At 50.1% G+C, this 12,517-nt stretch overlaps 1 protein-coding gene across 2 annotated transcripts in view; it reads right to left on the bottom strand.

Annotated features, from left to right (window-relative positions):
- The window catches only part of COQ8B (coenzyme Q8B), a 72,128-nt gene that overhangs the window by 42,521 nt on the left and 17,090 nt on the right, over positions 1 to 12,517 (bottom strand). For both annotated transcript variants that reach the window (XM_073549264.1, XM_073549263.1), the window contains exons 7-9: positions 6,146 to 6,265; positions 5,170 to 5,255; positions 4,945 to 5,085 (exon numbers count right to left, since the gene is read on the bottom strand). In XM_073549264.1, coding sequence (XP_073405365.1) covers positions 4,945 to 5,085; positions 5,170 to 5,255; positions 6,146 to 6,265 — 347 coding nt within the window. The remainder of the gene's footprint in view (positions 1 to 4,944; positions 5,086 to 5,169; positions 5,256 to 6,145; positions 6,266 to 12,517) is intronic.

Below are 12,517 nucleotides of genomic sequence, written 5' to 3'. Positions count from 1 at the left end.
GAAGAAAGGCAGAACAATATCCTCATTGAGGTGAAAGGAGGACACCACCTTCGGAAGAAACTAGGGCGGAGGCCGCAGAACTACCTTATCCTGGTGAAGTACCAAAAAAGGCGAGAGGCAAGAAAGAGCCACCAATTCCGACACGCGCCGGATGGAAATGATGGCCACCAGAAAAGCTACTTTCCAAGATAGGAGAGAAAGAGAAACATCCCTGAGAGGTTCAAAAGGAGGACCTTGCAGAACCTCAAGAACCAGATTAAGATCCCATGGAACCACGGGCGCTCGGTACGGAGGAGCCGTGTGAGCCACGCCCTGAAGAAAGGTTTTGACCTGAGGGCGGGAGGCCAACGTCTTCTGGAATAAAATAGACAGCGCCGAAACCTGACCCTTCAAAGAACTGAGGGCAAGTCCCGCATCCAGGCCTGCCTGAAGAAACGCGAGAACAGAAGGGAGCGAAAAGCACATGGGCGCGATGTCAGTGGCCTCACACCAGGTGAAATAGGCCTTCCAAGTACGATAATAAATTTTGGAAGATGATGGCTTTCTTGCTCGGATCATGGTATGAATTACTCAATCGGAGAATCCTGCCCGTTTCAAAACCTCGGTCTCAACAGCCACACCGTTAAATTGAGCGGCCGAGAATTGGGGTGGTAAATCGGGCCTTGAGACGGTAGATCTGCCCTGTCTGGAAGCTTCCAGGGGGCGTCCGCGAGAAGGTTGACAATGTCCGCGAACCAAGACCTTCTGGGCCAATTCGGGGCGATGAGGATGACTGGAATTCCATCTGCTTTGATCTTCTTCAACAGCTTGGGAAGAAGCGGCAGAGGAGGGAACAGGTAGGGGAGTTCGAACTGCGACCAAGGAACGGCCAGAGCGTCTGCGCCCACTGCCAGAGGGTCTCGAGACCTGGAAACAAACTGTGGGACTTTTCTGTTGAGGCGAGACGCCATCAGGTCGACATCCGGGGTTCCCCATCGACGGCAGAGCAGATGAAACACCTCCGGATGTAGGGACCACTCTCCCGCTGCAAGACCCTCGCGGCTGAGAAAATCGGCGGCCCAGTTGTTTACGCCGGGAATGTGTACCACGGAAATTGTCAGGACAGAAATCTCTGCCCAATGAAGAATCTTGGACACTTCTGCCAGAGCGGAGACACTCCGTGTCCCTCCTTGGCGGTTGACATATGCCACCGCTGTATGTCAGACAGACATAAAGGGCGATCCAGGGACAGAGCCGACCTGTTCCACCTCGACAGAATGGCGTGCTGGAGAGGTCTGGCGTGAAATTGGGCAAAGGGAACTGCCTCTATCGCCGCCACCATCTTTCCCAGGACCCTCATAGCTGTTCGGAGGGACGGAAATCGTGTGGTCTGCAGCGATCGTACATCCTGCTGCAGGGAAAGAATCTTCTCTCGTGGAAGAAAGACCCTTGACCGACGAGTGTCGAAGAGTAGGCCCAGAAACACAAGACGTTGAGAAGGAATCAGACAGGACTTTTTCTTGTTGACGATCCACCTGAAATTGGAAAGGGTGTCTAGGACGATCGTCAAACTTAGGCGAGCCTGTTGAAAAGAGGGAGCTTTGATCAGAATATCGTCGAGGTACGGAAAAAGAACGAGACCTCTGATCCTCAACAAGGCCATCAGCGCAGCCATGATCTTCGTGAAGACTCTGGGAGCGGTGGCGAGACCGAAGGGGAGCGCGACAAACTGGTAATGTTCCTGGCGAATCGCAAAACGCAGGAACTTCTGATGTCCGGAGAATATGGGCACGTGTAGATAGGCATCTTGGATGTCTATTGAACACATGAATTCCTGCTCCTCCATGGAAGCTATTACCGAACGAACCGACTTCATCCGGAAGTGGCTAAGGCGTACTCTCTTGTTGAGAAGCTTGAGATCCATGAGGGGTCGGACCACCCCGCCTTTTTTCGGCGCTACAAAAAGGTTCGAATAAAATCCTGTGAACCGAGTCGGAAACGGGCACAATCACCCCGGAACGGAGGAGAGAGGTGATGGCCGTAAAGAACCCCGGGATCAAGGCTGGATCTTTTGGAGGACGGGATTCGAAGAAACGATCCCGTGGAAGAGAAACGAACTCTATCTTGTATCCTGACGATACAACCTCCCTGACCCAAGCGTCCTCTACTGAGTCCAGCCAGACGTCCCTGAAGAAGAGAAGTCGACCTCCCAATCGGAAGGGACCCTCGGGAGTCCGACGATAGTCATGCAGATGTAGACCGTCCACATCTGGATGGTCTGCCCTGGGAAGAGTGGGATCGCCAGGAAGGAGTGGGTCTGAAGGAAACTTTCTTTCTATCTTGGCGCGCCTGCGGTCTTCTTTGGCTGGATGGGTTCTCCGCCGTATTGAAACGGCGGAAAGCCTGAAAGGGTCGAAACTGACGCCTTATTGGAGGTCTGCGAGGCTTGGACTGAGGGAGGAGGGAACTCGTGCCTCCAGTGGCGTCCTTAATAATCTGGTCCAATTGGGATCCAAAGAGGCGTACTCGCTGAAAAGGCAGATTAGTAAGAGACTTTTTAGAAGACAAGTCCACCTGCCAGGCCTTGAGCCAAATTGTACGTCGGATTGCCAAAACATTGCTTGATGCCTGAACTGCGCAGGATGCGGCATCCAAAGAAGCAGAAAGCAGATAATCCCCCGCATGGGAAATCTGATTGGCGAGATCGGCCAATCGCTCTGGTTGTGCTTTATCTAGGATGCCCTGACGAAGATCCTCTGCCCAAGTAGCTATGGCTTTTGCTGCCCAAGATGAAGCAAAACTTGGACATACCGCCGCTGAAGCCGCTTCAAAGGCGGACTTAGCTAGGGATTCTATAATCCTATCATTAGAATCCTTTAGAGCCAACACGCCTGAAAGCGGGAGAACCGTGTTATTAGAAAGTCTGTACACGGGCAGGTCCACCGAGGGAGTAGCAGACCAGTTGTCCGTGAGCTCTTTAGCAAACGGGTACAGTACGCCGAGACGCTTTCCTCTTTGAAAGCGTCTGGTCGGATCTTCTCTTTCCCTGTTAAAATCTTTCCAAACTCGGAATGGAAAGGAAATACCCTGGAGGGTGTTTCCGCCCGTCTGAACGAAACCTCCTGATCTGAGGATTTCTCAGGGGGGTCAGCAATCTCGAAGGTCTGGTGAATCGCTGCAATGAGGTTCTGCACCGTAACTTTCATGTTCGCATCCTGGTCCGAATCCAGCTCTAAAATCCCCTCAGAAGACACTGTCCGAGAACGCTTCACCTGACTCGGGAGAGGAGGCCTGGGAAGGAGGCTGCTGAGAAGGACTATGCGGTGAGATGGGACGAGGAGAAGCTTCCGGCTGGAGATCCTGCCTGGGTCTTTTGCGACTAACGCTGGCTGACTCAGAAGGAATCTCTTGAGACCTGCTGGACCCTGCAGAAGTGTCTAGGGGCAACTTATCCAGAGCGGCTACTAGGGACTGAGACACCCTGGTGAGGTCTGCCACTGATTGTGAAAGAGATGAAGCCCAGCCAGGCATGGGGGGTTCACTCTCACCTGGCGCCATAGATGGCTCCTGGGCGGCGTCAGGCTGAATTGGATTGCTACAGTTCAGGCAGAGGGGAGTGGACTGACCTGAGGGAAGTTTGCGATTGCAAGAAGAGCACGCAAAGTACTTGACTAGAGTGCAGGGGGGAGCCGTAGAGCGGGTACGATCAGATTTAGAGTTAGACATAGTGATAACTGAGGTAGTGCCAGAAGGTTGGGGGACAGAAGCAGAGGAGGGTGTCAGTCTGCAGATGCAGAGCTACTCACGGTCCGGTGTCCCCAGAGACAATGCTATCTGGCTTGTCTGCAGTTGCAGGATAGAACGAAATCCGGCTGACAGGCCCAGAGAGCGATATCCGGCTGACAGGCTGGGAAGATGGCGACTGCCTGAGAGGAATGGGGAAAACGCACGCTTCCAGGGGAAGAAGGGCGGCGCTAATCGCCAGGCTGAAAGAGGCACCGCCCGCTGGCCAAGAATAGGCTGGGGTGCAAGAAGGAGGCGGTGGGAGGACCTGGGACGGGCGGGAGAGAAGCTCGCTTAGTAGAAAGGGGCGGGGGGCGTGTCCGCGACGCTGAAGTAGGCCCGAATTGAAGCCGGGGCCTAAATTAATAGCGGCGGCCGCCTGTCAGCACGGGGTCGGCGCGGAGGTGCCGCTGCCGCAAAAGAAACCTGTCAGGGGGGAAGGGAACGGGCTGTAAGAGAGAGAGAGCGGAGGCTGCCTGGATGCGCAAGACAACCGCAGGTGTCAGCAGCGCCACCGCATCTCCAAGGGGAACGCTGCCACCGTGTCCACTGAGGAGACCAAAGGGTCCCAATACTCACCCGTCCCGGGCCCGAAGGAAGGTACCAAATTCTTGAAGGACGTCTGTGTCTCGTCCAACCGACAGGCTCTGGTAGGCGAGTGGGTGGGAGACTGACGGCAAGGACCCCTTGAATTGCTGACACGTCTTCGTGTTGGCGTCCGCCCGGAAGGCTGCTGGTCCTGCAACGGAGAACTGCGAGGATACGGGGTGGCAGTACACGCCGTGCTCACAGACTCCTTGTGGGAGTACAGATGTGACTATTCACACTGTATCCCTCCGGAAAAACCTGAAAAGGAACGACGCACATCGAGGTAGATATGGGTCTAATCAAAGACCCGTGTCCACCTCCTAATGACACTAAGCTAAACTGAGGAATTCCCTGCCGGTCGGTGGGGTGTACACTGCAGAGGAGGAGCTAACCTTTTTTTGTGCATAGTGTCAGCCTCCTAGTGGCAGCAGCATACACCCATGGTCTCTGTGTCCCCCAATAAGGCGAACGAGAAAATGACTATTTCTTTAATTCAGAGCATTGCCCATTGACAAAATTAAAAAATAAACCTCCTTTATGTAGTCTAGAGTAAGAAATAGAAGATGTACAGTAGAAGGTGAAACAACAACTCACCTGGATCTTCATGGCTACTTCCCGGCCATCCAGCAGCCGGGCGAGATGGACCTGACCAATAGAAGCGGCTGCGAAAGGTTTATCTTCAAAGTATGACAACTTCTCCCTCCATCCAGAGCCCAGCTCCTCCTCCAGGACTTTCTGTGGGAGCAATATCTGTAATTTCACCGGTCCCCACCTCACCAGATTGTGGCAGAGATGGGTAAGAGATAGAGCGATACTCACAGCCATCTGCCAGGAAGGCATGAAATCTGCGCTCTGTCTCACCCGCTCAAAGATCTTTTGCAGCTGCGGACTGAGGAAGCTATTATCTGAAATAACATAAAACATCAATAGGAATTCAATACTATAAAAACAAACAATTCAAAGAAAAATAAAAAAATATAAAAACCCTTCCTATATTAAAAGAAGTACAATCAGAAATAGATGTCAATTTAACGCATCTGGTAATAAAGAATGAAGAACAACGAGCAACAATGAAGAGCAATAATTACAACAGTGGCAAAGAAGAACGACGACAACAGCGGCGGCAAAGAACGACGACAACAGCGAAAAAGGACAAACTTTCTGATTTACTTCGTATTTCAATTTTTGCAATATTAATATGTAAGCAATGGAGACGCTCAACCCCACAGTAGAAATAAATTGTATGCAAGCAACTAAACTAATATTAATAACTCATGATGGGCCCCAATGCAAAATCTGTATCCGAGCTCTATACCTGCCATGCACCATTCAGGTACCTGGAATGGATTCTTAGGCTGTGTTCACACACAGCATTTTTTTTAGCGGTATTTTTAGCGGATTTTCCAATAAAACCGCTAAAAATAAGCTTCCCATTCATTTCTATGTATTTTGCACTTTGTGCATACTGATGCGTTTTTTTACCGCGAAAAAAAAACGCTTTGCGGTAAAAAACACAGCATGCTCATTAATTTTGCAGATATTGCAGCGTTTCTGGCTATTTCTATGCGTCTTGAAAACGCGCGGAAAAAACGCATAAAACAGCGCATTTTTTGTGCAAAAACGCACGGAAAACGCGCAGAAAAAAAACACGCGGTTTCTGGGAAGGGAGTCAGGTTTTTCAGCATAAATTTTTTGCTACATGTGCACTTAGCCTTACAGGACAGAAGGACCAAGAATAAGAAAACCTGACCATCCTTCTGTGCACAGAGCCTTCCTGAAATCCTCGTATAATTACCTTGAATACTTAGCATCTGCCCGATCTTCAGGGCAGCTCCCCGGACTTTACACAACGTGTCTACGATTCTCTCGGCATTGGCTTCATTCATTAACGAATTCGCTTCCATCACCGTAAGATCTGGATAAAAAAATAATAGAAAAACCAAAGTGGTGTCTGCAGTTGGGGTAGAAAAACATTTTTAGAAAAATAAAAAAGTTTAAAACCTCCGCATCATCCATTTATGGCGGATGTGCGTACTCGCTGTATAAAGCAGGCTCAAAGGCTGGGCCCGCACTGTACAACATGTCACAACCAACAGCTGGGAGTAACTGCCTTGATAGGAGATAAGCTTTTGCAATTGGAGTTAACCATTTCGATGTCGTTCATGAATTTTAGAAACCCAGGGGATTAGTCGCTTCCGAAACGCATCGGCGAAATGATTGTGATGCGACATCATGGCCCCTCATGTCTGCCCAACTTTTAAGAGGAAGCTAAAAAGTAAACACTAAAAAAAAAAAAAAATGGTTGGAACTAATAAAATTTATCTCACACGGTGAACAGTGTTGACAGATGAAAAAAAGTAGGAATTAGTCCTACCGGTAATGGTATTTCCAGGAGTCCATCATGACAGCACCACCAGGTGGTTGTCCTTCTTATCCTTGATAGGGACAGGAACACAGAGGAGGTTAAATAGCCCCTCCCCACCAACCCCTTCAGTGATTTTCTAAGTACCACACCAGGATGGATGCAATGCAATTTTATTGAACTTCCTACCACACATTGCACATCACATATCCGATAGGAAATCCAAGGGAGGGTATATAAGGGGTGCTGTCATGATGGACTCCTGGAAATACCATTACCGGTAGGACTAATTCCTACTTTCTAGGACATCCCTCCTGACAGCACCACCAGGAGAATTACCAAATTACTACCACTAGGGCGGGTTTACAGGTTGGAGGACTTTCCTCCAGAAGGCTGTTTGAGGATTTGCCATAACATTTAACTTATGTCTGCAAAAGGTATTAAATCTAGACCAGGTTGCGGCCCTGCATATCTGGTCCATAGATGCTCCCGCACTCTCTGCCCATGAGGCAGAAATTGCTCTTAGAGAATGGGCTCTAAGGTTTTCTGGCCGAGTTTCTCCTGCCGACACATATGCTGCAATGATCGTTGACTTCAACCATCTAGCGAGGGTAGCTTTCGATGCCCTCTTCCCTTTGTTTTTCCCTGCCATATGGATGAAGAGGTTAGAGTCTATTGTCCAGTCTTTGGTAACCTCTAAGTATTGGAGGACAGCTCTTTTAACATCCAAGAGGTGGAGAGCGCGTTCCTTCTCGTTGTTGTAATTCTGGCAGAAGGATGGTAGTACAATTTCCTGACTCCGGTGGAAGTCTGTAACCACTTTGGGAAGAAAGGCTGGATTTAATTTTAAGATGATGCAGTCTTCCTGGATCTTCAAATATGGATGCTCTCTAGACAGAGCCTGAATCTCCCCTATGCGTCTAGCCGTAGTTATTGCCACTAGAAATAGGGCTTTAAATGTCATCGATTTTAAGGGGGCCTGTTCTAGTGGTTCATATGGGTCTTTGCGCAGCTCATTTAAGACTAAGCCAAGATCCCAAGGTGGTATCGAGCTACGGATTGTGGGTCTCATCCGCTGAGTGGCTTTTATGAACCTCACTACCCATGGATGATTGGCTAGGGGGAAGTCGAAGTATGAGCTTAAGGCCGACACCTGCACTCTCAGCGTTCTAGGCCTTAGTCCTTCGTCAAACCCCGCCTGGAGAAAGTCGAGGATCTGCAGGATATCTGGACCTTAGATGACTGATACTGGCCCCTCGCATTAGGAACAGAATTTCTTACAGATTTTTCGGTATATAGCCGAGGTTACTGGCTTTCTACTATTCTGCATAGTAGCTATTACTAAGTTAGAGAGTCCTTTCGATTTTAAAATCTTCGTCTCAGGATCCAGGCCGATAGTTCATCAGAAACCAGAGATGTTACAACTAAGGGGCTCTGGGTTAACAGGTCGCGTCTTGCTTCTTGCTAGTAATAGTATCGGGTCTTCCCGTGCCACCCATTCAAGTAAGGAGAACCAGCTTCTTTTGGGCCAGTAAGGAACAATCAACATTACTGATGATCTGCTTTCCTGGATCTTTCTTAAGACCCTTGGTATAAGAGGGAGTGGCGGGAAGGCGTAAGCGAGCTCCATGTTCCATTCCTGGGCTAATGCGTCTACTCCTGTAGGGTTGTCTGCCGGGTTCAGAGAAAAGAATCTTTTTGCTTTTGAATTCTTTTTTGTGGCGAATAAGTCGACCTCTGGTGTCCCCCAGTGTTGGGATAGCTGTCTGAAGACTTCCTCGCTTAGTGACCACTCTGACGACTGGATCTTCTCTCTACTCAGGAAGTCGGCAACTTGATTTCTGGATCCCTTCATGTGGACTGCCATAACCAAGGCTATTGTCTGTTCTGCCCAGCAAAAGATCTCGTGTGCTAGGTCTTGAAGGTGACGGTATCTGGGGCCTCCCTGATGTTGAAGGAAGGCAACTGTAGTTGAATTGTCTGAGAAGATCTTGATATTTTGACCTTTTGGTTCCCTTTGGCATGTTTTTTAGCGCTTCCCAGACTGCTCTGAGCTCTCTGTAATTTGAGGACTGGTTGCGTACTGATGGGCCCCATGTCCCTTGAAGGTATCGATCTTCCATGTGAGCCCCCCAGCCACTGAGACTGGCGTCGGTAGTGATATTTGTGCATGGCAACAGTCTCCAAGGTCTTCGTTTCCCGAAGTTTTGTGTGTTTGTCCACCAGGTAAGAGACTGCTTTCCTTCCTCGGAGAGTCTCATGTTCTTGTCTAGCGATGTTTCTCTGCCGTCCCAGGTCGCCAAGACCTCTCTTTGCAGGATTCTTGAGTGGAATTGGCTCCATTGTACACTGGAGATGCATGAAGTCATGAGACCCAGGACTCTCATGGCTTTCCTTATGGAGATGTAATCGCGTCTCTCGACCCACTGAACCTCTTGTGTGATTGCCTGCTGTTTGTGCAGGGGAAGGAAGGAACATTCTTTCCCCGAGTTCAGTATGACTCCGAGAAACATCTTTTCTCTTTATGGTCTTAGGCTGGACTTCTTCCAATTTATTACCGACCCTAGGCTCTGAGATACAACAAGAAAACACAGAATGACAGATTTGCAAAAATACTCTGCAATAAAAAATGGCAGTAATCAGCAAGTGCTGGATAACAAATACAGGGTATTTAATCGATACCTTTCTTTGCGCAAAAAAATGTACACCAAGCTGCTCCACCACGTCAAGGTAACCCCTATCGAAGCAGTCCCTATCTAATGTATTAAAAACCTGAACATGTGAACAGTGTCTGATATGAACAGGATTCAGACAGGCCGTTCCCTAGTATGGGCTTGTGGTCTGAGACAGCTCTTATGTGCACGTCATACAAGAGAGGGGTGGGGTCTCCCAAACCATGCTAAGCAATTTCTTGTTGTATCTCAGTTAGTGGCTGGTGTGAGCATTGTCTGATCGACGTGTTCACATTTGTGCATGTCACATGTGTGTTTTTAATCCGTTTTTTTCCTTGCTTCCTCTGCTCCTGAGGAGAACTTCTCCCTCTTCCTCCTTTAGGGTAGCTCCACCTGCCGGACTTTCCTTTTCCCCTATAGTCCTGTCTGGGATGGGAGCGGATCCTCCGAAAAAAGAGGGATTTTGGGTTCTTACCATAAAATCTCTTTCTTGGAGCCTTCATTGGGGGACACAGATTACCATGGGTGTATGCTGCTGCTAGGAGGCTGACACTATGCAAAACAAGAAAATTAGCTCCTCCCCGGCAGTATACACCCATCGACAGGCACCAAGTACCTCAGTTGGTGAGAAAGCAGTAGGAGAAGCAACCAAAAACTATGAACATTTGTACCAACCCAACAAGGGACTCGAAGACCCAACACGGTACAACTTAAACAGGGAGGGTGCTATGTCCCCCAATGAAGGCTCCAAGAAAGAGATTTTACGGTAAGAACCCAAAATCCCTCTTTCTTTATCGCCTACAGATTACCATGGGATGTTCCAAAGCAGTCCCGAGGGTGGCACAGCCATAAAGGAACGAAAGAAGGAAGGGCTTAGGTCGGCCGATGTGCGACCGCCGCCTGCAGAACCTTCCTACCAAGAGCTGCATCGGACGAGGCCTGGGTATGAACCCTGTAGAACCTCGCAAAAGTGTGCAAAGATGGCCAGGTTGTAGCTCTGCAAAGTTGCAAGGCCGAAACCTGGTGTCGTGCAGCCCAAGAAGCCCCTACAGCCCAGGTGGAGTGGGCTCTCACTCCCGGAGGGGGGCGTTTTTCCTGAAGTCGGTAGGCTTCCAGGATGGTAGAACGAATCCAGCGAGCAATTGTGGATTTGGACGCCGGAAGCCCTTTCCGGCGACCTTCAGAGATGACAAGCAGGGAATCGGATTGGCGAAAAGAAGCGGTCCTGGCAAGGTAGACATGCAAGGCTCTCACTACGTCCAGTTTGTGGAGTGACTTTTCCAGAGGTTGAGCTGGCGCAGGACAAAACGATGGAAGAACGATATCTTCGTTAATGTGAAAGGGGGATACCACCTTTGGAAGGAAGGAAGGAACTGGCCTGAGAACGACCTTATCTTGGTGAAGGATAAGGTATGGGGGACAGGATAAAGCCGCCAGCTCAGAAACTCTCCTGATGGATGTAATGGCGATTAGAAAAGCCACCTTCCATGAAAGAAGGGACAGAGGAATGTCCTGGATTGATTCGAACGGCGCCTTTTGGAGAGCGCGAAGAACAAGATTGAGATCCCACGGATCTATCGGAGAATGATGAGGGGGAACCACATGGGCGACTCCTTGGAGAAAGGTCTTCACCTGCGGTAAAGAAGCCAGAGTCTTCTGGAAGAGGATTGCCAGGGCAGACACCGGGCCTTTGAGGGTACTAAGGGACAGGCCCGCATCCAAACCGGATTGGAGGAAACCAAGTATGGATGGAATGGAGAATGACAACGGAAAAAGATCGTTATTGCACCAACGGAATAACGCCTTCCAGTACCTATGGTAAATGCGGGAGGAGGTTGGCTTCCTAGCCTTGATCATGGTTTGAATGACCCGGCTGGAAAACCCTGATTCTCTCAGAATTGCGGCTTCAACGGCCATGCCGTTAAACTCAGAGACTGAGAATTCTGATGGTAAAGGGGGCCATGTGAGAGAAGATCTGGACGGTCTGGAAGCCTCCAGGGGACGTCCGCAAGCATGTTCACCAACTCCGCGTACCAAGGACGTCTCGGCCAGTCTGGAGCCACTAGGATGCCCTCTGACTATCTTTTTGACCACTCTCGGGATTAGGGCAAGGGAGGAAAATAGGTAGGGCAGTTGGAACTGGGACCATGGAATTACTAGGGCGTCGCAACCGACGGCTAGAGGATCCCTGGACCTGGCTACAAAGTGAGGAACTTTGTTGTTCATCCGAGATGCCATGAGATCGACGTCCGGGGTGCCCCAACGCTGGCATATCTGACTGAAGACTGTGGGATGAAGGGACCATTCGCCTGACGCTAGACCCTGGCAACTTAAGAAGTCGGCTGCCCAATTTTCCACCCCTGGAATGTGGACGGCGGAGATCGCCGGAACGTGACGCGCTGCCCAACGCAGTATCTTCGCCACTTCTGACATTACCTGCCTGCTGTGAGTACCGCCCTGGTGGTTTATGTACGCTACGGCCGTGGCGTTGTCTGACTGAATGCGGACTGCTTTGCCTACGAGGAGATGCTGCCAACGAAGGAGAGCAAGGAAGATTGCTCTGATTTCCAGAAGGTTGATGGGCAGAAGAGTCTCCTGGGCGTTCCAGCGCCCTTGGGCCGATTTCTGATGGTATACCGCCCCCCAACCTAGGAGACTGGCATCGGTGGTGATGACCTGCCACTGAGGCGGAAGAAAAGACCTTCCGTGCAGAACTGACCCCGGCAATGTCCACCAAGTCAGCGACTGTCTGACTCTGAGCGGAAGGAGAATGGGGTGGTCCAGAGAAAACGAGGTCTTGTCCCAGACTGACAGAAGGAACAGTTGGAGAGGGTGAGAGTGGAATTGTGCGAAGGGAACTGCTTCCATGGAAGCTATGATTTTCCCTAGGACCCACATGCAGGACCGAAGGGACATGACCCTCGAGCGTTTTAGGGACCGGATCCCCTTGCAAAGGGATGAAAACTTGTCCCTCGGTAGAAAAACCCGGGCTAGATTCGTGTCGAATTTCATGCCCAAAAAGGTCAGACGCTGGGTAGGGCGCAGGATGGACTTCTCCTTGTTGACTATCCATCCGAGGCGTCCAAGGGTATCCAGGGTTATCTGAAGACTCTGGAGACAGTCTTGGCGGGAC

This window comes from Dendrobates tinctorius, unplaced genomic scaffold (assembly GCF_039654945.1).
Source record: "Dendrobates tinctorius isolate UK_male_01 unplaced genomic scaffold, ASM3965494v1 ptg000158l, whole genome shotgun sequence".
In the NCBI taxonomy this organism is placed as follows: domain Eukaryota; kingdom Metazoa; phylum Chordata; class Amphibia; order Anura; family Dendrobatidae; genus Dendrobates; species Dendrobates tinctorius.
The sequence above is the reverse complement of the archived record's forward strand: the minus strand, read 5'-3'. Positions and strand labels throughout refer to the sequence as shown.